The sequence below is a fragment of the Chlorocebus sabaeus genome, chromosome 20 (assembly GCF_047675955.1).
Source record: "Chlorocebus sabaeus isolate Y175 chromosome 20, mChlSab1.0.hap1, whole genome shotgun sequence".
NCBI classification, from domain to species: Eukaryota; Metazoa; Chordata; class Mammalia; order Primates; family Cercopithecidae; genus Chlorocebus; species Chlorocebus sabaeus.
Window position 1 is genome coordinate 90277713 of NC_132923.1, and position 26099 is coordinate 90303811.

At 46.0% G+C, this 26099-nt stretch overlaps 1 protein-coding gene across 13 annotated transcripts in view; it reads left to right on the top strand.

Moving 5' to 3' along the window:
- The first annotated feature begins 843 nt into the window (after nucleotides 1-843).
- MKNK1 (MAPK interacting serine/threonine kinase 1) overlaps nucleotides 844-26099 on the top strand; it is a 46297-nt gene continuing 21041 nt past the window's right edge. For 2 of the 13 annotated variants that reach the window (XM_007978874.3, XM_007978886.3), the window contains exons 1-5: nucleotides 865-948; nucleotides 10899-11066; nucleotides 19019-19119; nucleotides 21647-21748; nucleotides 24388-24485. In XM_007978874.3, coding sequence (XP_007977065.1) covers nucleotides 19104-19119; nucleotides 21647-21748; nucleotides 24388-24485 — 216 coding nt within the window. In that variant the 5' untranslated portion in view covers nucleotides 865-948; nucleotides 10899-11066; nucleotides 19019-19103. The other 11 variants (XM_007978875.3, XM_037999325.2, XM_007978889.3 and 8 more) reach the window with 9 other exon arrangements.

Below are 26099 nucleotides of genomic sequence, written 5' to 3' on the forward strand. Positions count from 1 at the left end.
TAGGGGCCCTCAGGTTGGGCCGCAGGATTCCAGAAGGGAGTGAACACAGAAGCTTGATCTTCCTCCTCTCCAGCCTTCACCCAGATTGGGAAATCTAGCAAAGTTCTGAATGTTCGCTAATATTCCCAATCGGGACAGCCCTGACAAGACAGGGAACAAAATGTTTGTCAGGTGGATGATGGAAAGCAAACCCTGGAGCTCTTTAACTAGCCTCGCTTACCAAATCCTCACAATAATCCTGAGACAGGCGGAGAAGGCATGTTTACCTCCATCACTCAGAGTCAGCACCTGAATTAAATCCCAGTCCACACTCTCATCCTTTCTCATCGCAGCTGCAGACTTGGGAAGGGGATGTGGGGAGGCTGGTTGAGGCATTAACCCATTTACAATTGTTTTTCCCCAATAAATGAACTTTTAAAAGTTTTAAAAATTTTGAGCTACTGGGGATAATGTACTCAAGGAGAAACTCTTATGGTGAAATTCTAGGCACTCAGACCTTTAAATAAATTGTGCAGAATTGGCCCCCGTTTTAGAAAAGACTAGCAGCGTTTCCCCACATATAAAAGGCATTTTAAAATTCCTTCCTGGCCTGCAGAAGCGCTCAGTGCATGTTAATTACACCTGCCGCACGCAGCCTCCTTCGTTCCCGGGCTTCTCCAACCTCCGTTCGGAAAAGAAAGCGCCAGAGGAGCTAAGCCCCACCCACTTGCGAGTAATCTCCCCTCTCCCCGCCTCTTCTCTGTCACGCCTGCGCAGTTCGCTCAGCTCGAGTGCCCTTCCCCCAGGGGGCCCCGCGTAGCCATCAGGGCACAGGCGCAGCTCCGCCCCCTCACGCCCCTCTCTGGTCGGGCCCACCTCCTGGATCTAGCACCGCCTCTTCCGCGTTCTCGGAGGAGCGATCAGCAGGTAGGGGTGCGCGCGACCGCTCCCCGGCGGGAGCCAGCGAAGGTAAAAGCGAGACCTGCGAGGTATTCCTCCGAGCTAAGCGGGGCCGGGGTCTGTGAGTTCGTGTGCCCGGAAGGGGGCAGTCAGGGCCTTCACGGCGGCCCGAGGTCACGACCCGATTCAGCTGCGGAGGGACAGCCTAAGGGGACGCTTTTCAGGACTGTCTCGAGCTGTCTACGACCTGCCGGGGCTCCGTCTGTGCCTGGGGTAGGGGCGCGGCCGGTGTCCGAGATGGCGCTTACTCTGTGGCCCGTTTGAGACTCAGTCTCTCTCTGGGATCAGGACCGAGGCTATGGCTGGGCACAGGGCTCAGGCAGTCCAGTGTCATGAATAGTTTTTCACGTGAGGAATTTGAGAAATCTGTGTACTGCGTTATTTTTAAATTAATTGTTTTCGTTTATTTTCAGTATGTGAAGGCTCCTGCCTGTGTGGGTGGCTGTCCACAGGGAAAGGTAATAAGAGTGTCAGGTGTGCACCCTGTCTTCCTAGAGAGCTCCAAGCTCCCTGTCAGTGGCAGATCAGAGGCAGGCAGGCTCACAGGAATGAAGTGTTGTTAGAAGTGCTCAACTTCAGGGTCAGGGAGTCCTGGGTTCAGATCTCATCTCTTCCACCTCTTAGCTGTGTGTCCTGGGGCAAGTCCGCTTCCCCTCACAGAGCTTCACGTTCTTCCCTAGGAAATGGCCATAATAGGGTCCATTGTGAAAGTTGAATAGGATTATATGGAAGTCACCTAGTATGGCACCTGTTATGTAATGGGTGCTGAATACATGGTAGCTGTGATTTCTAGGAGCTCAGTCATTTTGGATTGGGGTACTTTAGAAAGGCTCTGAGAGAAGAGTTGATGTGACCTGGGCCTTGAAGCCTCAGTGGGATTTACAGATGGAACTGACCCTGCAGAATGGAAAGGGCACCACTGTCCATATGCCAGGCACATGCTGGACAGTAGGTGTAGTGTCTCACTGGATCACCACCCATCAGCCGGGTGATTTCAGCTCACTCTCCTTAGCTTCAGCCCTTCATTAGAGGGCTGCTGGAAGTGATGTGAAGAGGAAATCTAGGGTTGGGTTTTATATGGAACTGAGCCAGCTAGAGGCTTTGGTGCCCCCTCTGCTCCCACCTCAACGCTTCTCTGTCTGTAATCCAGAGAGTTGGTCAGGAGTTCTGTTACTCTGGTATTTTGCAGATATTGACAGTTGTGGGGGATGGCAGCTCAGATTGCATGAAGCCAAGCCATAGGAGAGGGAAGCTCTGTGAGCAGGAGCTGTCAGACCCCAGCATGTGTTTAGGAAGTGCATGTGGTCTCCTGTAATGTGGTCCCAGAGTAATTTAATTACTTGGTTCCTTTTGCATCATCTTCATGGGTGCCCCTGCGCTCTTCCTGAGACACTGCTTGGAAACCTTGGTGGGCGTCATTGCTTACTGTATAGAGCAGTGGTGTCCAATCTTTTGGCTTCCCTGGGCCACATTGGAAGAATTGTCTTGGGCCACCCATAAAATACGCTAACACTAACAATAGCTGATGAGCTTTTTTAAAAATTGCAAAAAAAAATCTCAGTGTTTTAAGAACATTTACGAATTTGTGTTGGACCACATTCAAAGCCATCCAGGCCCGTGGGTTGGACAAGCTTGATGTAGAGTTTGGACTCCAGCCTCAGACAAGTTCCTCCACCATTTGTTCCCAAACTTCTCCCCTCCCTGTTTCCCTTGGTTTTCCCAAACCTGCAACCTGTGGTCCAGTCAAAATAAACTAGTTGTCTCCATTTCTCCTTTTTTTGAGATGGAGTCTCACTTTGTTACCCAGGCTGGAGTGCAGCGGTGTGATCTCGGCTCACTGCAACCTCTGCTTCCCAGGTTCAAGCGATTCTCCTGCCTCAGCCTCCTGAGTAGCTGGGATTACAGGCATGAACCACCACACCTGGCTAATTTTTGTATTTTTAGTAGAGATGGGGTTTCGCCATGTTGGCCAGGCTGGTTTCAAACTTCTGACCTCAGGTGATCTGCCTGCCTGTGCCTCCCAAAGTGCTGGGATTACAGGTGTGAGCCACCGTGCCCGGCCAAGTCTCTGCTTCTCAAACACTCCCTGCATGTTCCTGCTGGAGCTTTTGCTTATATTCCCTCTTCCTGGATTTCCTTCCTCCTCCTCATCTTTCAAGGTTTACATCTCATGTGGCCTCCATGGTGAAGCTTTTCTGAGCCTTCTGGATTACTTGTTCCCCTTTCTGTCTTCTGTAGCAGAGGCTGACCCTCTAATGTAACTCTCATCATAGTCTGCCTAGGGGTATGTACACTCCATATGTACTCTGAGTAGGTAGGTGGCAAGGCACCATGTCTCTTTCCTTCCTCCTCTGCCCAGAATAGGGCCAGCACATAGTAGGCCTCTGCAGTGTTTGTGGTTAAATGAGTCAGTGACATTTTTTATTTACTAGCTTTGGCCCTTGTTTTATGAGCTGTCAGGTTCAGAATGGGACTTTGTGTTTTTCCTCCTCTTTGGGCCTAAGGAGGGCCCTAGTTTAGATTGATGCCCTAATTACAGGCATCAAAAGCAGGAAAGTACAATAGTTCTGCACAAGCAAGGATTCTTCATTGCAGCCATTGTTTTCAGGCTCTTGTCTTGCCTTGACTGTGAGTTTTGTTGGAAGGTAGGTAATGCTCTGTTCAGAGACCTGCACTGGGTGTATTAATAGTACAGTTTAAACAGGGGAAAACTCACAGGTGGTTTTCTAATCAGTTACTCTGCCCTTGGCCTTGGGAAACAGTGGTTCCTCCCATCTGGGGACCAGCAGCTATAAATGCACATTTTCCCTTGCCAACAGCCTCAGCATGTGGAAGAGAAAGTTATTTCTTGATCACAGAAAAAATATACATGGTTGAAGGTAGAAGGAGCTTGGGAACGAACCATCTGGTTCTGCCACTTTCATTTTATAGATGGGGAAAGGACTTGATCGAGATTGCACAAGGAGTCCAGGTGTGTGGCTCACACCTGTAATCCCAGCACTTTGGGAGGCCGGGGCAGGTGGATCGCCTGAGGTCAGAAGTTCGAGACCAGCCTGACCAACATGGTGAAACCCTATCTCTACTAAAAATACGAAAATTAGCTGTGCATGGTGGTGGGCACCTGTAATCTCAACTGTTTGGGAGGCTGAGGCAGGAGAATCGCTTGAACCCAGGAGGCAGAGGTTGCAGTGAGCTGAGATTGTACCATTGTACTCTAGCCTGGGTGACACAGCAAGACTCCGTCTCAAAAAAAAAAAAAAAAAAAAAAAAGAGATTGCACAAGGAATCAGTCAGTAGTGGAGATAGTTCTAGAAGTGAAATGTCATGACTCTGTTTTTTCCAGTCTACTTCGTCGTTAAAACAACATCTAACATTTATTGCATACTTGCTGTGTTCCAGACACTGTTTTAAGTGTTTTTAACTCTATGTTATAGCTTGGAAACTAAGGCAGATCATTCAGATCTATTTTCCAATTCCACAACTCTGAGTTTTAGTATGGTTTTAATGGCAGTCACCTCCTACGCAGTGGGGTGGAGCAGTTCTCCAAGAGCTTGCTCCCAGATCTCCGTGAGTGAGAAATGTTGTCCCAGCAACGTCTCCTTGTATGTTGGAGAGAGATCCCAAGAAGAGTCCAGAGTGTATTGGAAGAATGGATGAAGGAATGAAACAAGCCCACATGAGTATTAGTGGATCTTAGTTTAGGAATATTCATGTACTTCAAAAAATCCCTATTTATCAAGTCAGGCAGTAAATGCAGTTTTAGAATGAACTCAGTCCAGGATCTTTCTGTAAAGATTCCCAGTATAGGATGGAAAGATTCAATTCAATAAGCACATATTGAGCTCTTGCTACGTACAAGACCCTGGTATTGAGAAATACACACAGAGGAAAACAACACATTTCCTGCCCTCCTATAAATAATTGTCTTCTCAGAACCTTCTCCCTCCAGTGTAGTTTGGAAGATAGATAAGTACATAAATAACTGAAATCAGACTGACTATGGTAAATGTAGTAAGGAATGTAAACAAAGTGGGAGTCTGGGAGAAGGAGAAATCAATCCCAGCATGGTCAGAGGATTCCTGAAGGTGGAGAATTTATGCTGGGCCTTGGAGGGAGTTTATTCCTGGGAGAAGGAACAGCTTGAGCAATGGTTGAGAGGCAGAAATGCACAGGTGTAGGGGTGTGTGTGTGTGTGTGTGTGTGTGTGTGTGTGTGTGTGTGTGTGTTGTGGGAAGGGAGAGGAGTTAGTGAGAAGAAGAAATAAGCCGAAGTGGCAGGTTTTGGCTAAAATGTAGAGAGCGGAGTAGGGAGCAGAACACTGGCATTTATCAAGTGTCTCCTTTGCTTTGTGGCTTGCAGTATGCTGGATGCTTTACATACTATATTTAATTCTGTAATGTAGGCCTATTTATCTCCAATCTAAAGATGAAGAAACCAGACCTCAGAAAGATTAAAGTGACTTCCCCAAGATTCGATAGTTGGTAAGGGCAGAGCTTGGTTCAAAACTAGCAGTGCCGAGTTCAAAGGCCCATGTTATCTTCCTTATGCTGCGAGACTCCAAATGCCCTGACTGGCGCTCTGTTTTCTCTGGCAGCCGGACGGAGGTTAGACTGGAGCAAAGATGGTCCCAGAATGGGGACATCAGTGAAGAGGCTTAAAATGGTGAATCACTGGCCTAGTTTGGAAGCTGCATGGACTAGGTCTGCTTGATAGGTTTAATAGGTGAGCGTTTTGGCAGCACCCACAATGCCATAAATCAGTGCATTGCCATCCTTAGCTAGTAGAATCTTCGAACCAGTTTACAGAGGCTGCAGGACCCTGGTATTTCAGGCATGGGTTCTGATGGGAGATTGACAGTTCATTACAAAAGGGTCTGTTGCGGGAGGCAGCCCATTTGGCACATCCTATCTCTTCATTTTCTCACCCTCAAATTCAGCAAGAGTCTGTAAGTAGGAAAGAGCACTAATTTGGAGTCCAGAGGCTGGCGTTCAAGTCCTGCATGTGCTCATTTTCATCTGAGACTCCTCAGTCTGTTTCTTTCCTTTGTTTTTGCTGTCAGATTATTCCCTCCTGCAGCCAGTTGCGGTTCACAGAGTGGTTGGGTTGCTTTCCAGAGCCACAGTTGATCTGGGGAAGCCATGTCAGAAGCTGGAATAACAGTTCCTAGTTATTGAGTGCCTACTGTATGCCAGGCACTGGTGCCATGAGCTCCGTATACATTAGCTCACTTCATTCCCATGACAACTCTGTGGTGTGGGTGTTATTGCCCCCATTTTATAGATGCTGATAATCAAAGGAGTATTTCAGTTCACTTCTGAGGCCTCAGCTCTTGCTAATGTCCTGACTTGGGACTGTATGAGGAAGAGCTGAGAATATGAACAGGATACTGAGAGAGTAAAGTTTATATTCTATCGTCTCATCCTTACAGGGAGACAGTAGTTAGGTTTATGGACTCTAGAGTCAAGACTACCTGGGTTTGAGTCCTGGCTCTGCCACTTGCTACCTGTGTGAGTTGGGCAAGTTATTTAATCTTTCTGAGTTTCTGTTTCTTCATCTGTAAAATGAGAATACAAATATTACTTACCTCATGGGGTTGTTAAGAGAATTGAGACAAAACAGCACAGTGCCTGGCACATAGTAGGTGCTCAATGAATGTGAGCTTTAATTGTAATAATATTAACAAATATATGAATGCCCAGTTTGGTACTGTTTTTATAGAAAGTGTATTTATTAGGGCCATCTTCCCTTCCCTGGCATGTTACCTTCTCTTTCTTTCCATTGCCTTATCAGGAACCTTTGAGATACTAGATTGTTCCAGCACATGGTTGCAATCCATAACCTGGCAGAAAGTGCCTGTAGGAAATGGGTCAATAAAAATCAGTGCCTCTTTAGAAAATCTTACCTGACTTTTGTTTTCACCCACCTCTCTCCACAGTAAACGGGAACAGAGCAGCATATGTATTCTTTTTTGCACAGCCTTCAACAAAAGTGCCAAGCAAGACTCCTCCAATTCACTTGTCAAAAGTACAATAACAGTGTCTCTGGAAAAGTGGTGCCTAATTTGGTTCTTCTTTCTGTCCAGCTTAAACCCTTCGGGCCTTAAGTCATTTCTTCTTGTTCCATTTTCCATAAATATGGAAAAGTTTCTTCTGATTATAAAGGGAGGATGAGATCAAGATTTTCTCATGAGAACCTTTTCTATACTTAAAGTCAGAATCCAGTTAGGCCTCATCTTCTCTTCTCCTGGCTAAACAGCCTTGGTCTCTTTAACCTCACTCTTAAAACCTATTTTCCATTGCTTGGATCACATTGGTCATGCGTCTTTTCTTTCTCTTCGGTTTTTCTGCTTTGTGGCAGTGACCCAGACTGTACTCCGTCTTCTAATAAAAGTCCAGCTAAAACAGCTTAAGGGAAGAGTAACTTCAGCTGTTTCCATCCATTCATTAACAATTATGAAGTGGTTGCCCCATGTCAGAGCCTCTGCTGGGTGTAGGGGACCCAGAGATGAAGGAGACATAGTCTGTACCCTGTCCCTAGCTTACAGTCTAGGGGAAGATGTGTAATAAAATGTTACAGGTGATTTAATTATGCACAAGTGTGGGAAGCTAGAAATTGGTTAGAGCAATCAGGTGGAAATTCAGTCCCTTTTGACTAGACTGCAGGTTAAGACTCCCATAGAGGGTTGGTCTGGGACAAGATGATGGAGGCCCTGAGTGACAGCACAGAAGCTTGGTTACTCCAGGGGCAGTGGACACCCATTAGAAGTTTTAGAGCAAGGAAGTGACAGGCCGAGATCTGGCTTTTGAGACCAAGGGTAGAGATACCATAAATCTTAGCCTTACCTGTGCCTCACTGATGTTTTCTTACTTGAAAGTAATGTGATGGATCTTTTGTTGGTATACATGGTGATTTTTTTTTTTTTTTTTTTTTGGCTCTAAAATTTTTGTGGAAAGTCTAGTTCTTAAGCGCTGAAGAAATTTAATTCCCAGTACAGCAAGAAATTCATGAACAATTGAGAGAGAATTGGGTGCCTCACCAGGCCCAGCCTACTTAAGACCCAGCTGAAGGCCGATCAATCTGTGTAGGTTTGGTCTGACCATGGTCACCCTTCCCCACCGCAGCCCTATACCAGCAGAAGGTACAGGAGTGAGGAGAGGGCTGCAGGGTCCATCTGGGTAGGTGGTAAAGAATGCTAAGAATCTTTAAGGACTGTGAGAAGTAATTTTTGAGGAGGAAAAAGGGACTAGAGAAATTTTAAATGGTGCCAGAAGGAATTAGGGCTAACCGGGCACTTAGAATCTCATGGCATGTATCTGAAAACCTCCAAATTCTCTGTCTGCCTTTGTATTTGCTGTCAATTTATTCCCTCCTGCGGCCACTTGTGGTTCACAGAGTGGCTGTGTTGCTTTCCAGAGCTGCAGTTGATCTGGGGAAGCCATGTCAGAAGCTGGAATAAGAGTTACTATTGAGTGCCTACTGTATGCCAGATACTGGTGCCATGAGCTCTATATATATTAGCTCACTTAATTGCCATGACAACTCTGTGTTGTAGGCGTTATTGCCCCCATTTTATAGATGATGGTAGTAAAGCTCAGAGAGGTTGAATTTTATGTGCAAGGCTACCGGGATGGTAGATGGTAGGGCCAGAACTGGAACCTAGCACCTAATGCCCAAAAGCCCTGCACTTTCTACTTCCCCAGCCTAAGGTGGCTCCATGTGACGAAATACACAAAGTCCGTAAGGAATTCTAAGGGTTTTTTTTTTCTACTATAGGCCAAGGGTTGGCAAACTATGGCCCACAGGCCATATTTGACTCACCGCCTGTTTTTGTGTGGATGAAAACTAAGGGTACTTTTTACATTTTTACATGGTTGGGGAGAAATCAAGAAAAGATCAATATTTTATGACACATGAAAATTATATGAAATTTAAACTTCAGTGTCCAAAAATAAAGTTTTATTGACATATAGCTACAATCATTCATTTATATATTGTCTGCTGCTTTCTCTCTACAAATGCAAAATTGAGTCATAACAAAGACCACGTGACACATAAAGCTTAAAATATTTACCATCTGGCACTTTGCAGAAAAAAAATTGCCAACTCCTACCATAGGTAACAAGAAGGGACCGGGTGGGGATCTAAACCTATGACAAGACTAAAGACAGAATGAAAGCCCAAGGCCAGGTGTGGTGGCTCATGCCCATAATCCTAGCACTTTGGGAGGCTGAGACAGGCAAATCACTTGAGCTCAGGACCTCAAGACCAGCCTGGGCAACATGGCGAGATCCTGTATCTACAAAAAATACAAAAATTAGACAGGCGTGGTGGCTCGCGCCTATAGTCTCAGCTACTTGGGAGACTGAGGTGGGAGGATCACTTGAGCCTGGCAGGTGGAGGCTGCAGTGAGCCAAGATCATGCCACTGCACTCCAGCCTGGCTGATAGAGCCAGATCCTGTCATTGAAAGGTGTTCAAGGCTGTCCCTGGAAGTGTGGTAGTAGAAATGAAGAGAGAGAGCATACCCTGAGTTTCCTTAGGCCCTGGAAATAGTTTCATTGGGTTTCAGATTTGTTTGGGAATGAAGAGCATAGTAGGAAGGACTATCCACTGTGCTAACATCTTTATTGGACAGTAAAGAGATATTTTGTGTATGAAGTAATTCATTCAGATTCACTAGAGCCCATTTTTGCCAGATACTACGTTAGATACTGGTAATGCAAAGATGAAAAAGATATGTGCTTGCCTTTAAGGAGTAACTGGCAGGATGACATGATCTGATAGGGAAGAAGAGAAATCGGAGGAAGGAGGCAGTGGGTGGGGGTTGGACACAAGTCCTGCTTGGGACATGTGGTTGAGGTCATGGTGAAACACACCCAACTTCCGGTTAGAAAGCCTTTTTAGAAATTTTGGCATAAAGGCTCAGAATTCAGAGTTAAGTTGCATTTTCAGGGCTTTCCCACTGAGAAAAGGGGAAATGCATATTTATTTCATAGGGAAGTTGACAAAGCAACTTTGACTTGTGATAGCTAGAGCCATGATATTAAAATAACAGTGAACACAGAGAAAATGAAGTCATCAGATTGAAAACTAGCAATAATTATGTATTCAACACAAAACCTTGTTCCCATTCGTGCCACCTGCTGCTCTCAGCATCTACTTTATCTTTTGGGCTCTGTTACCTCTTGCCTGTGAGACTTGGACTTGGCCACTAAGAGAGAGAGCCCAGCTCATTTCTCTAAAAATGTGGATAGCAGAGGAGTGCCTCACTCTGTCACCCAGGCTGGAGTGCAGTGGCATGATCTTGGCTTATTGTAGCCTCGACCTCCTGGGCTCAAGCAATCCTCCTGCTTCAGCCTCCCAAGTAGCTACAGGTGCGTGCCACCACGCCTGGCTAATTTTAGTATTTTTGTAGGGATGGGTTTCACCATGTTGCCCAGGCTGGTCTCGAACCTCTGAGCTCAGTCAGTCCATCTGCCTCAGCCTCCCAAAGTGCTGGGATTACAGGCATGAGCCACCACGCCCGGCCTGTCAACTTTTGCCTTTTGCCTGAGACTCCTCAGAGCAGAGGTGTCTATTTCTATCACCCAGGTCCAGTTACATCTTTTTGGGTCTGGAATCCCATAATAGAAACAGAATCTGAAAAATTTCACTCAGCCCTTTGTTCAATCTTCCAATGCTTAATGGTAGTAGGGATAGAGAGGAATTAGACGCTGCCCCTTCCCAAATAATCATTGTTGATCATTTGGCCAGCCTGGGCAACATAACAAGACTCTATCTCTATAAAAACTTTAATTCAAATGTCTGATTTTAAAGACAAGAAATCTGTGATTGCCGTGTGTATATCTACTTAGTGGGGTAACTCATAGGTTTGGGGCATGTTCAGACTGATCTTTCTCTTTTCTGGTCCTTTTAAAGAAGTCAGCATTTTGATTTCCTTTCTATTTCTGCTTTTTCAAGGTTTCCATGTCAGAGGCCAGTGGAGAACCGAAGATTGCCAGCTACGTACAAAGGCCATTGAGACACTTCGTGTAGCTGGAAGACACCAACTCCCTGACAGGAGCTTTATTTCATTTGGGATTTCAAGTTTACAGACGGTATCTTCCGAAAAGTTGGAAAAACCTGTAGGTAAGATTGAGTGTACATTTCAGTTATCCTTTTAGATTACTTCAAATTGAAATGATCTGATACATCCAGAGGAAGAGGCAGGTAAGAGACTGTCTAGCAGATCGTGGTTTTCAGCACTTAGTTGGTTAGCTAGGATTAGCGAAGCTGTCCTGGTACAACTCAGATAACGCTTAGTAGGAGGAACACATTTCTACAGAATGACATGGCAGGGGTCATAAGGAAAACATGTAACTAAAACATATTTATTTACTTTTTTTTTTTTTTTTCCTGAGACAGCCTCCCTCTGTCACCCAGGCCGGAGTGCAGTGGTGCAATGTCGGCCCATGGCAACCTCTGCCTCCCGGGTTCAAGGGATTCTCCTGCCTCAGCTTCTTGAGTAGCTGGGATTAGAGGCGTGCACCACCACACCCAGCTAATTTTTGTTTTTAGTAGAGATGGGGTTTCACCATGTTAGCCAGGCTGGCCTCAAACTCCTGACCTCAAGTGATCTGCCTGCCTTGGCCTCTCAAAGTGCTGGGATTACAGGTGTGAGTCACTGCACCTGTACAGATCTATTTAATTATGGAATTAAAACTACTTCATAACAAAACAAGCTAAAACACAACAGAAGTATATGAAGCTCCTCTCTGCCTGGCTCCATACTAAGCAGTGGGGATAGAGAGGAATTAGACACTGTCCCTCCCTGAATAACCATTGCTAATAATTTGGCCAGCCTGCGCAACATAGCAAGACTGTCTCTATAAAGAATTCAAAACTTGGCCAAGCATGGTGGTACACGCCTGTAGTCCCAGCTACTTGGGAGACTGAGGCAAGAGGATTGCTTGAACCCGGGAGGCAGAGGCTGCAGTGAGCCAAGATTGTGCCACTGCACTCCAGCCTGAAGTGACAGAGCAAGACTGTAGCTCAAAAAATAGTAATAATTTGAGATGTATCTTTTCAGGTTTTTTTTTTAACTTATGTATGATATATATGATGACATTTTGAAGTGTTCTGTGTTACACTGTCACTGGAGGTTTGTCATGCCTCGGAGATTGTGAATAATGCCTCACTTGCAGATTTGGGTCAGACGAGGGCTGAGTGAGAGTGGTTTTAGCCTGATCGGTGAGTTTTCATAGTCCCTGGTGGCTATGTCACCCCTCTTCATCTGAAGCTCCCCGGTGGTGCCATTGTCTTTCCCTGCTCCCCATCCCCAGCCAGCTCCGTTTCCTGAATTCTCCCCCTCTTTCATGGTCCTACTGTTCTTATGGTGACCTGACTTTGGTTAATAAACATGTAATCATAAGTATATGAGGCCCGCCTCTTCCTAGCTGCATACTAGGCAGTGGGGATGGAGAGGAATTAGACACTGTCCCTTCCTTCAAGAAGAGCCATGGTCTTCGCTCCCTTCACCTTCTTCAGTCATTTGGTAGGACTAGGACCAATTCTGCCTCAATGGTTTCATTCCCTCACTCTGTTACACACCTCACCTCCTCTTCTTTGCTCTCCCTGTCTCCGTTGTAGGCCTTTCTCGCCCTGCCCAGGGCTGTTACAGCTGCCTCTTTCAGCCCTCACTCTCTAGCCTCCAGTTTGTTCTTCACATCACAGTCAATTCCGTGGCCCAGTCACACCCAGTCCCTCCCCATCACTTAGGCCAGTGGTTTGCAGCATACACTGCAGACCATGGGGGGGTCCCCAAAACTCTTCCAGGAATCTGTGCAGTCAAAATGATTTTTGTAATAGTACTAAGATGTTCTCTGTTGTTGCAGAGCAACAATGGGTAATACTATTGGTGCCTTGGTCCAGGTGGTGATGCTGAACTGTGCTAGTAGCCATTGTATTCTCCACTGCTCTGTACTCCCAGTTTTTTGTTTTTGTTTTTGTTTTGAGATAGAGTCTCACTTTGTCGCCCAGGCTGGAGGGCAGCAGCACAACTTCGGCTCTCTGCAGCCTCCGCCTCCCAGGTTCAAGTGATTCTCCTGCCTCAGCCTCCTGAGTAACTGAGATTAGAGACACCTGCCACCACACCTGGCTAATTTTTGTTTTTTTTAATAGAGACAGAGGTTTGCCATGTTGGCCAGGCTGGTCTCCAACTCCTGACCTCAGGTGGTCTGCCCACCTCAGCTTCCCAAAGTGCTGGGATTACAGGCATGAGCCACCGCACCTGGCTTTTTTAAAATGCCTTTTTCACGCAAGAGTGTCCTTGATGAAGTAGCAAAAATTATCAGTTTTATTGAATTCCAACCCTGAGTACAGATCTCTTTAATATTCTGTGTAACAAAATTGAAATACTCATAAAGCACTTCTGCAGCAAACCAAAGTACAGCACTTGACTCCAGGAAAAGTACGTGTGGGATCCCTTGAATTGCAAGCGGAACTAGCCGCTAGTTTCATTTTTCCGTGAAACAATGGCTGTGTTGGGTGCTGAGGCTGGAAGGTAGACAGGAGCTGGGGGTTGGAGAACCTCGTGGGCTGCGTTTGTGCCTGGGGGCCTGAGCGCAGCCCACCTTTGTCAGCTTTTTACACGCTGCTCCCCACTTGCATCCAGCCCTTTCCTCCTGCTTGCTGTTTCTTCAGCACACACTTCCTTCTCCCCTTCCATGTCCTTCCTCTTGCCGTTCCTTCCACCAGAAGATGCAGTGACAGCTCTGAAGGCTGCTTGTGATCCCAGAATCAGAACAGAGGCAGAAGATGGACTAGAGTTGTGACCTTTTGTCTCTGGGATTCTCAGGCCCCCAGTCCTGTCTGAGGCCTGTGGGGGATTCCTTGCTGGCACCCTAGCAGGCCTCACCTGCCAGTTTCATTGCAGTGAAGCGAGACGCTGCCACCTGCATGCTGCGGCCCAGCCTCCCCTCACACCAGACTCTTGGGGAAGAATACCTTAGCCCCTTGCAGTATCACTGTGAACAGACTGTCCTTTGATTGAGCTGACTTTACAAGTGACTCCTTTCATCCATCGTGTGTTAAATCTGACTAGTGTCTGAGTGCACCCTCTCCTTGTCCCCGCATAATAATGATGCCACAAAAGCAATCTTCCCACTAATGGGTCAGGCAGAAGAACGTAGCCTGTACCTGACACCAGAACTGCCATGAAATAACGTGGGTGGACTTTGGTTGGTAACCCATCTTTCATAAGACGACAAAACACAAAATACAAGGCAAGCTCAGAACAGGAAGAAGAAACTTCTGATGAATGAGGTTTTCGATGAATAGGATGATAATAATGTGGTCATAATGCCTTCATATTTCTGGAAGCTAGGGCAGTGCTGCCCAACCTTTTCACATCATAGCACATGCTGAAAATGATACTGTTCTGCATACCTGAGTAACAGCGAGTGACTGGAGGCCTGATGAGGGGATCAACATCTCATTCACAGCACATCAGCAGGGAAGCTCTGTGCTAAGGTTTATAAATAAAAGCATTCTCATTGGTGCCTGGCTACTTTTACTAGCTACCCCCTTCTGCCTTTCAGCATTAAGGTTTAAATACAGTGTAATGGTTAAAAGCTTGAATTCTGAGTCAGACTAGATTTAGATCTCAGCTCTGCCACTTATGATGTATGCAACCTTGAACAAATCATTTAATCTCTTTGTACTTCAGTTTCTTCATCTGTAAAATCTGGATACTTAGCTCATAAAGTTGTGATAATTAAATAAGTTAGTATATGTAAAGTGTAGCATTGGTGAAGTTGATGGGTGCTGACGAGTTGATGGGTGCAGCACACCAACATGGCATAAGTATACATATGTAACAAACCTGCACGTTATGCACATGTACCCTAGAACTTAAAGTATAATAATAATTTTAAAAAAAAGAATGCTGCCTGGCCTACATAAGCAGCATGTGTGTGTGTGTGAGTAATGTCACTACTAGGAGTAGTCATGTGGCCTCTAACTCTAATACTGCTCCGGCTGCTACTTTAAAGATGTAAGTGTTCTGGGGTCAGTCTCCCCAGGCACCCCCTCATTGCCTCCTCTGTCTCACATTTCTTGGTCTTGGCCACTTCCTTAGAGTGCCCATGACACTTCCTTTCAGCGTCCCTCAGTTCCTGATCATTTTCTGCATTCTCCATTTGTTGTGGAATGCTCAGCTAGCTGATGCCCGAGAAGGGTCGGTAATTACACTCCTCTGCTTGCTCTCACCACTATTTCTTCTCAAGAAAGCTCTTTTGGCTGAGGGAAATCGCTCTTAAAGGTTGGGGAGACCTTGAAAAGAATTCTGAAGTGCTTGGGAGAGGAGTGTGAGCTAAGTTTGCAGAGCTGAGCTAGCCAGCAAAGTCAGGTTCTTAGTGGGGAGAGGATCGTCTCTAGTTTCACGCACAGATATGAAAGCTGATGAGTTCTCTGCAGGCTCTTCAAAATTTGGAGTACAGATCTGGTTCCTTTGGGGACAGTGTGGCTCGTAAGACTGTGGAGAAGTCACACAGTTCTTTCAGAAGGTGGGCCTCGAGGTCACCTTCCGGGGCAGAATGGTGGATGGGTACTTGCATGTCAGGAATGTCCGTGCTGTAGTAGTCCTTCTAGGAAGCCTCCCCAACCCCTCCTCATCTGCTCTGTCAGTTCTCTGTACCTCTCCCCTGCAGGAACCAGGATGATTCTTGGATCTGTATCCTTAACACTTAACATCCTTTCAGTTCCATCAGTGCTTGTTCACTAATAGGTTTTACAAAGAAATGAAATATGCATTCCTATTTTAATGGAGAAAACAAGATAAACATATGCCTAGGAATGGAGACATTGTCATCGATGACGATGAGACTGCTCGTGAGCTAATGTTATCCCTCTTCCCATGTGCTCTGTGCCCCTGCCAGCCAGAGCGATCACCAGTGGCCCCCACTGACCCTCTGTCCCTCCTCCAGGAGGGCCTCAGCCTGACCAGCCCTTCCTTGGTCTGGGACACTCTCTCCCAGGCCCCAGCCTGACCAGCCCACTCATCCCTCAGGTATTGAGGCTTAGCTGTCTCTTCCTCTAGTTACCCAACTGGGTTAGCTTCCTCTCGCCTGCTGCACAGCACCTGGTGCCTCCCTGTCCCAGCACTTGTCCTACTGTGTTGAAATAGTTTTAAGTGTCAGCAGCAGATTTAAACGCCCATCAGGGAAGAGACTGGGTCTTCTCTTGTATTCTCATTGTCTAGCAGCAGATGATCAGTAGGTGTCCAATAAATAGAGTATTACTGAAGAGTAAGTCAGTGGCGCGTTCACTTCTAGTCTCGTATTCGATCCTCACAGCAGCCTTGTGACGTGGACAGCCCAGGCCTTCTGCTTACCTCATTTCATATACAAGGAAACTGATCCTCAGAGAAGCTAAGCAGCTTGCTGCAGTTCGTGCAGTGGAGGAGAGCCGTAGCTCTCAGGCTCCAATGTTCAGCACATTTTTTCATTTGTTTTTATAAAATATTTACTTTTAAGAAGTAGCATTTTTTAAAAAATAACATTGGTTGTTTTGAATGATTGTGAAATTAGTATCTTCAAGGCACCATTATTCCTAAAATGTTTCTTTCATCACTGAATGTTGAATTTTAATACAGAGAAATCCAGACACATTTTTAAAAACTAAAATCAGATACCAAATTCCAATATGTGTTAGAGAAAGATTATGGTATACTTTATTTAAAAATAAAATGTGAGTTAAACAAGAATAGCATAAAAAATAAATTTCACTGTATACAAGTTAGAGAATATTGCAAATATAAAGAAGAATTTTAAAATCACCCCATCACATAGAGAAAACTATTATGTATTAGAAATGGCCTGGACTTGAAAGAGCAGCATTGAGTTTGAATCCCAGTTAAACCACTAACTAGATGTTTGGCATTGGGTAGGTTATTTAATCTACCAGCTGCCTGCTCTGAGCTTTTCTTACCTGAAATATGGCAAAAATATTTACCTTTTGAGATTATGATAAGAATTAGAGATAATGTGTACAAAATATCCACATAGTTGGTGCTTTTTAAAATTTTATGTGTATTAGCAGTTTTATGTATTTCTGTCTAGTCTTTCTACTCTATTGGGTTCATATATATGCATACATACCTGTGCATATGCATATGTTTTTGGAAACATATTTATATGAAGTATATCTTTGGGTATTTTTGTCGTCGTCGTTGTTGTTGTTGTTGTTGTTGTTGTTGTTGTTTGAGACAGAGTTTCGCTCTTGTTGCCCAGGCTGGAGTGCAAAGGCGCGATCTCGGTTCACCTCAACCTCCGCCTCCTGGGTTCAAGTGATTCTCCTGCCTCAGCCTCCCGAGTAGCTGGGATTACAGGCATGCACCACCACACCTGGCTAATTTTATACTTTTAGTAGAGACGGGGTTTCTCCATGTTGGTCAGGCTGGCCACAACCTCAGGTGATCCGCCCGCCTCGGCCTCCCAAAGTGCTGGGATTATAGGTGTGAGCCACCGCACCCGGCCATCATTGGGTCTTTACAACAACCTGTGAGATAGACAGGGCGGGTGTGTTTTTAAACCTATTTGATAGATGAGGAAACTGAGACTCTAAGAGGCACAGTAACTTGGCCTTGGTTCTGTTGTAATATCTGAACCAGGGCTTCTGCCTTGCTCGCCTGATGCCAAGCCTGTGCGCCTTCCCTGTCAGCAAGCAGCCTGCTGCTGCTTCAGTTCCACTTCCACCTCCACTAATAGACACGTGGTGGACCGCTGAGCCATTCCCAAGAGGAAGGCAAGGGCTGGAGGCAGCGGAAGTGCTGGGAGCCTCCAGACCAGCTGGGATCTGCCTGAAAACTGAAAAGTGCTCACTTCCTCCTCTATCATAACGGACACATTGCTCAATCCTGTAGCAAGAACCAGGCTTCTGTTTAGAAAGTGAAGGACCTGGCCGGGTGTGGTGGCTCACGTCTGTATTCCCAGCACTTTGGGAGGCCAAGGCGGGTGGATCACCTGAGGTCAGGAGTTCAAGACCAGCCTGGGCAACATGGCGAAACCCCATCTCTACTAAAAAATGCAAAAAATTAGACAGGCGTGGTGGCACGCGCCTGTAGTCCCAGCTACTCGGGAGGCTGAGGCAGGAGAATCGCTTGAACCTGGGAGGTGGAGGTTGCAGTAAGTCAAAATCGTGCCACTGCACTCCAGCCTGGATGACAGAGCAAGATTCTATCTCAAAGAAAAGAAAAGAAAAGAAAAGAAAGTGAAGGACCTTTTGTGTCCTAGACCCTTTTTTGAAAGGGGGTTTATCCAGGAATTAGTAGAATTCCTGAACTGGATTCATAAAACTAAGTAGCCTTACTCTGCATTGTCTACAGGGCAAAGTTGTACCCATGTTTCTTTCAGGATGTGCACTTGGTACCTAAAGGGCCAGTGTGACATACCCCGCACCTAACAGTATGCACGTCATTTCATATCATTTCCATTTCAGCGCAATTTCTGATGGCTGCTATGTGTCTGACACTGTGCCATGATCTGTAGGAGAAACAAGTGGACAGGGGACAATCTCGGCCTTTAGGAACACAGGGGAGCACTGAAGACCAAATAAAATCAGTGCCCTCATGGAGCTTCTCGCAGGGTGTTTGGGAGCAGAGGATGGAGCACCAACTACTAGTTCTGCTCAGTAACACCCTCCATTTGCATAGCGCCTAACAGACTTCCAAAGTCTTTGTAGAAACCTTAACTCATCTGGGGTTATCAGGGAGCTGCAAAAGGGTGGGGACTATTGAGCCGGGTTTTGATGACCAAGAAGAATTCCTAGGCCAAGGGAAGCAGGTGAGCCGAGGTGCAGCTTTACTGTGGGGGGGTCCCACTCCCTGAGGCAGCATTTATCCTGTGAGTGTGTGCCTGATGAATTAAGGCCCCACAAACCTGCTAGTGGACTCTGTGATGAAAACAGTGTGTGGCCAGGCTCCACATGGGCAACTAGCAACCCTTTGGTGAGATTATGACACCTCTCTCTTCCCTCTTTGTAACCAGGGAAACTAAGCATGTTTCTTTCACTTCACCCATCTTCCTACATTTTTTCCTTCCTAGTTTCAGAAACAACTCTCCAAGTTCCGTTTCCAAGGAAGGTCTTAACCATTTGTCCCTTCTGGCGTACCCTCTTTCATTGAAATCCATGCAGAATATACCAGGTACTCTATCTTTGTGTGTGTGTGAAGCCATAAAATCTAATATTACGTGTGTGGCAGTGCTCTGAGGTATGCTTCTCGCACAAGAGGCTCCCTCAGCCCTGCTGTGGTAAAGACCAAGTATAAATTGTTGCTAACAGGGTTTTCTCATTAAAGTCATGTGCCTGAGTGTCCCCTGTGAATTATAATGCCTCCAGTCCTCTTGCTGCTCCTCTGCTCTGCCTGCCTTTCGGCTGTTTTGCTTGTCCTGGGGCCCTCCATCAGAGTGTAGACAGGGGAAGGAGAAAGAGCTGAAACCCAAATCTGTTTCCTCTGCACTGGGCCTGCGGTGCTGATGAGAAAATAGATGCGGACACGGGTTGCCTCTGGACTGCACTCAAGGTCAGGGCAAGAGAGAGAGACGGTGGTTCCTCCTTCTCAGCCTGCTGCCCCAATGGCCAGCACCCCCTCCCTGAGCTCCTGAAGATAAGTGACCCTGCGTTTTATTTCTGCTGAATTTCCCACTGTGTCATACATTTGGGCAGCTTTTTTCCTTTTAATTTACCTTGGTGAGGGTGGGTGGTGAGGTGCTGATTTTTTTTTTTTTTTTTTTTTTTTGAGACAGAATCTCGCTCTGTCACCCAGGCTGGGGTGCAATGGCGTGATCTTGGCTCACTGCAACCTCCGTGTCCCAGGTTCAAGTGATTCTCCTGCCTCAGCCTCCCAAGTAGCTGGCACTGTACAGGCACCCGCCACCACGCCTGGCTAATTTTTGTATTTTTAGTAGAGACAGGGTTTCACCATGTTGGCCAGGATGGTTTCGAAGTTCTGACCTCAAGTGATCTGCCCGCATTGGCCTCCCAAAGTGCTGGGATTACAGGCGTGAGCCACGGTGCCCAGCCAGATGTTTAATTCTTTGAATTCATAGGGTGTTGCCATCCCCAGATATATCTTGTGTTTGAAGCTCTTGGCTACGGTTATATTTTGAGATCCTCTGTGGATTTCTTTTATCCATGTGTTTATCTGTTCCCCATTCTAAACTATAATTAAAAATGTGCTGTCATCAGATCCCCAAAATGGATGGAAGAATGCGCCTAAATTGAGCTATCAGACACTTGGCTGCGTAACCGTGCTATCTGGATTGTGGTGTTGAAAGTGCCGTCCTGTGTGCTTTCTCCTGATGGCTGGCATGTACTTGCCTCTGAGAACAGTGTATGGACCTGGCTGGGCACTAACCAGTCTTCCTAGCACACTTGCTCTTTCTCTGGTCATATGCCGCCGGATCCTCTGAGAAGAGAGTGGGCCTTTCCCCTCAATGGGCAAAGAGCCAGCTTCCATTTTAAAAGCTCTCAGAAAAAAAAAAGAAGGGGAAAAAAAAAAAAAACCAACACCAACAACCGAGAGCCTGTTGTTTATTGAAGGTTGGTCTAAAAGTCTCTCACGTCGTATACCCCATCAGCACTCGAGTGCCTCTATTTTAGAAGGATGTAAAGGTTTAATCACCCTGGTGGGGATTTAGACCCAGAGACTTCAGAGAAATCTTATTATTTCTAACTGCAGGCAAAGAGTATTAAGGCTCCACTCTGGATCAGGGGCATGACATGTTCTATAAGTAATTTATCTTTAACAGGGAAAGGACCATACTAGAGTGTCTTAGAAGCAGGACTGTGATTGGGTACTGGTTCACTGTTCCTCCTTTTCTCTTTCCCATCTCAGTGTCCTGCTTCTTCTTTCCATCTGACCTGTTTCTGCCCAATCTGCGCAGTGTCTGAATGCCTGCCTGACAAATCCTCCCTTTAAGATGGGGAGCCAGGTGCTTGCCAATGAGAGATAATAAGGTTTTTTGCAATAAGTGACCTCATCCAGCAGCCTGGCACAGACCTGTCAACTGCCGACTTCTGAATAGGCCTGACCTGCAGCCCTTCTGGTGGAGGAGCTGTGGGAGGAGAGGATGCCATAGGCTCCATAGGCACTCAAGTCCGTGCTCTTGGACATGAAGTAATTTGGGGCCATTTTGAACCCCAGCCCTATTGCTACCTTCACAGAGGCTGTCTCCACTCCAGGCCATTTGTGCCCTGTGCGCATCCATAGCGATGTTGCTGAGTCTGTGGCTCATCTGCATGGACCCCTGCTCCCAACCCCCTTCTTGCCTAGCTCCCTCGGTTTTGCCTTTCTGATGCTGAGGCTGGAGGATGTCACAGGTCATGTTCTGCCTATGGAGTCATTGTTCTGTTTGGAGAATATGGTTTGACCGGTGGCAGATCTAAATCCATGCGCTAATGAGCTTGGTTAAAGCAGGCTTCCGCTGGCTTCTTTTAATCTAGCCTGCCTGTCTGAGCTCTTTTCCACCGTTAATGATCTCCCATAATGGCTTTGCCTTTAGTTTTTCCTCCTAGGTCAAAACAAATCAATAGTCTTCACAGATATTTAAAAACCATCAGTGTAAGCCTCCTGGGTCCTCCCCCCACTACCTTTTTTTTTTTCCTTCTGGGTGAATTTACAGCTTGATCAGTACAGTGATGTTTCCCTTCCTTCTTCTCATATCTCCCAGAGATGGGCAGCAGCGAACCCCTTCCCATCGCAGATGGTGACAGGAGGAGGAAGAAGAAGCGGAGGGCCCGGGCCACTGACTCCTTGCCAGGAAAGTTTGAAGGTTGGTCACACAACTCCCCTATATCTGGGCCTGCAGCTCCCCAAGTATGGGAGGAGCATTCCGGGAGCCACAGATCCAGATTACAGAATGTGTCAAGTTATAGCCGGCTGGTGGTTATCTGTGTGGTAGGGAGATAAGATGGGGATGAGGGAGTTTACACAGGGCATTACAGAAAGAGAGCGGGGATGGAAAAAGCTCTCAGATGATGCACTGGCCTCCTGTGAATGGCTCAGGTACTGCTTCCTTTTCAGGGAACAGGAAGACCTATCTATCAGTGACATTGCCTGGGGTCTTCCACCCTTTTTTCAGGTGTGATTCTTCCCTCAGCTATTCCTGGAGGGGCTGCTGAGAGATAGAACCATGTAAGAGGAAGAGAGAAATACCAAAGGCCATGGCCGCAAATGAAACTTGAGTCTCCTATAAGCAGAGAGTTTGTCTCTCAGATTGTAGCTACTTATGCTGTATGTGTTTGACTACATTTTATAGAGTACATGTTGTGTTCCGTAGACACGATACTGGGTCATCAGACATTTTTTGACACTCTCTGTGTGCAAGGCACTAGGCTCAGTGTGGGTCCTGTTATCAATGGCCATGTGATGGGGTGATTGGATACTTGTGCAAAGCACCAAAAGCATCAGTAGCTACTCCTAGGAGTAACATGCCCCACTTCATCTGTTTTGTTTTCTTTCATTGTGAGGTCTGAAGTAGCTTCCCCTCATGGTCCCTCCTTCCAGCCTTCCAGACACACTAGTGAATTGGCTGTTCTGTAGAATAGTTCCAATAACAAGCACTTTATGGGTTGGGAATATGGGACCTCCAGTCACCCACCTATCCTGATATGTGTAAAGGGCTAATGCCAACGTGTCCATTGTGAGAAGCACGTCATTTAAAACACTTACAAATAACAGTGTGCCATCTGCTCTTATAAACAACTGAAAGACCAAACTATGATGGAACCAAGAAGGTACTTTCAGCAGGGTTTTTTTGTTTGCCTTTAACTCAAACAGCAGGGGTGTGTGTGTGTGTGTGTGTGTGTGTATGTATGTGTCAGGGGATGGGGATCGGGGAGAGACAAAGATCCCAAGGGTTTTCAAATAGTTTCCTAATCAACAGCTCTTTTGCTCTTTCAGTTAACACGAGAGAGTACTTCCTGTTTTTTAAGGACAGTTTGTGCAATGACAGGACTTCTCCTGACTGAAAGTGATAAAATCTAATTCCTGGGTGAAATGTCTTCAGCTCTGGCTGTGGTTTCAATGCTAGGTGCCTCAAGAGGAAAAGGCTGAAGAGTGGAGGCTGAGTGGGGTGAGGTCAGGCAGCTAGTGCTATGATGGAGATGTGGCGTCCTTTGGAAGCGGCTCAAAGAGCTGTGCCCTTTGTAAGCTTGGGCAGGTCATGTAGATGTTCCTTTAACCCAGATCTATTACTTTATTAGAACAGCTATGACTCAGTACCCTAAAAACCTCAAGGCATCCTTTGCATCCTACTTCTGTCTATTTCCTGTGGGTGACTTCTGGAGACTTCTCAGAAGCCTCCAATGACTTCCATTGTATGGGGTATAAAATAGAACAGTGTTTTATTCTCCTTTGTATAGCCAGTGCTTACACAGAGCTTGGCACATAATAGGTGGTCAGTAAATGAGTACATGAATATTCATTCAAATCATACCCCTTCTCTGAGGATCCTCCAGATTCTCTGAACAAATTTTTTTTTTTTTTTTTTTTGAGATGGAGTCTCGCTCTGTCGCCAGGCTGGAGTGCAGTGGCGCTAACTTGGCTCACTACAACCTCCACCTCTCAGCTTCAAGCGATTCTCCTGCCTCAGCCCCCCTAAGTAGCTGGGACTTTAGGCATGTGCCACTACACCCAGCTAATTTTTGTATTTTTAGTAGAGACAGGGTTTCACCACGTTGGCCTGGATGGTATCGATCTCGTCACCTCTTGATCCGCCCACCTTGGCCTCCCAAAGTGCTGGGATTACAGGCGTGAGCCACCATGCCCAGCCTCTCTGAACGTATTTAACCCTTTCCTCCCTCAACTTTTTTTTTTTTTTTTTTTTTTTTTTTTTTTTTTACTGTACCTTGTCCCTCTGTGATAGTGTTTACCAATGCCTGGTTTATTCTGGGGTCACCTGTGTATGTGTCTGTCTTCCCCACTGGACTGCAACCCTTAGAGGAGAGGGATCATAAATATATATATTTTAGAGATGGGGTCTTGCTGTGTTTGGCCAGATTGATTCTGACCTCCTGGCCTCAAGCAATCCTCCCGCCTTGCTCCCAAATGCTCCTCCCAAAATGCTAAGATTACGGGTGTAAGCCCCTGCACCTGGCCTTTATTTTATTCCTTACTCTGTTATGCTGTCTGGCACATAGTAGATGTTCAGGAAATGTGTGCTGAATTGAGACCCTTTTGCTGACCTCATTTCTAAAATGAGGAACAGGATGCCTTGTACATGGTCTTGTTGTTGAGAAAATGGGTCCTGAGGTGGTTGGGAAAGCTACTTGTCTTCCTTGTCACTGAGTGCTAGAGTCATCAGGTGCCTGTGTCGTCTGATCAGGGAAGCTGAGCCACAGAAGTTCTTCCCATCTGAGCTTGCAGTAGGGTGACTCATCTTGTTATTCCTCTCATCCATTTCACCTCTAGATATGTACAAGCTGACCTCTGAATTGCTTGGAGAGGGAGCCTATGCCAAAGTTCAAGGTGCCGTGAGCCTACAGAATGGCAAAGAGTATGCCGTCAAAGTGAGTGTCTCAGCTAAATGCCAGGCTTTACTTTGCAAATAGTCATTTCTAGCTCATCCTGAACCAAATAAATGTTATTTTCCATAAGAATGGGGGCTCTGAAGCTGTATTCACTGGATTCAAATCTTGGTTTCTCTACTTACTTACTGTGTTACCTTGGGCAAGTTACTTAACCTCTGTGTCCTTCAGTTTTCTCATCTGTAAAATGGGTATAACACTAGAACCTGTGTAGAATTGTTGTGAGGATTAAATAAGTTAATACAGGTAAAGTGCTTAGCACAGTGCTTGGCTCATAGTAAGTTTCTCATTATTCTGACAAATGAAGTCAACTTCAGGGAGTGGATAACTAGATTTGGAATTAGAAGGCCTACCTGAATTTCTGTTTTGACAAACTGTAACTGTTTGACTTTGGGTAAGTCATCAAATGTCTGTAAGCCTCAGTTCTTACATCTCTAAATGATGATACCTTCCCTTCTGTCTCCTGAGGCAGTTATGAAGATGAAAATTAAAATATCCTGGGAGAGGTGGAAACACTTTACACGTCACAAAATGCTATACAAGTATTAGATGTTAGCATGATAGTGAGAATTAAAAACTAAGGTGACTGATTTGGTAACATCTGAATGTTATCTCAGAAAAAATAATGAAAAGAAAAACTAAAGTGACTGAGCGCTCAGTTTTAGGGCAGGAGAAGTGGCTTCTGGCCTCATTGCTGCCTTTAATTAGCTGCGAGGTCTTGGAGTGGCTCGTGTCACCCCTCTGTGCCTCCACTTGCCCTCCCCACATGGAAGAACAGCTGAATCTTGAGCAGTGGTTCTCAAAATGTGTGCCCTGGACCAGCCTCAGCATCACTTGGGAACTTGTTAGAAATAGAAGCTACCTGGCTCTACCTGAGAAGTACCAGCTCAGAAACAGGGGTGAGCCCAGCAATACACATGTTAACAAACTCCCCTAGTGACTCTGACACTCACTAACCCTTGAGGACTACTGATGTAGGAAGGGCAGCTGTGAACGCTACTGTGTATTAGAAGCCCTTAGAGTTCTAACAAAGCACACAGAGATCCAGGTTTCCAGATGTAGGATAGGGCCTGGATCTCTGTGGCTTGACCAGCTTCCCCATGTGAGTCTCATAGCCACCGAAGTTTGAGGACTACTCACCTAGAGAAAGGGTCTTTTTAAATCCAAGCTGATTTCAAATCACCCACCTGAGCCACCAGGTCAAGTGCCACCTCACACTGGCAATCCCAGCCCAATGGGATCCTGAAGGAAATGTTTTCTCTCCTTTGAACCAACTTTCCACAGTCCCAGCTGCGGGTTAGAAGGGTGAGCAAGTCTGCTAAGCCACGTTCCTTTCAGCTGGAGTATTGCTTCACATGGTAACAAGGGCACAATCTCAATTTTTTTTGGGAAACAGATCAGTATAAATTACAAGTGATTTTTAAAACATATGCCTACGTGTAAATAGAAAAATTAGGACAGGCGTGGTGGCTCACACCTGTAATCCCAGCACTTTGGGAGGCTGAGGCAGGCTGATCACCTGAGGTCAGGAGTTCAAGACCAGCCTGGCCAACATGGTGAAACCCATCTCTACTAAAAATACAAAACATTAGCTGG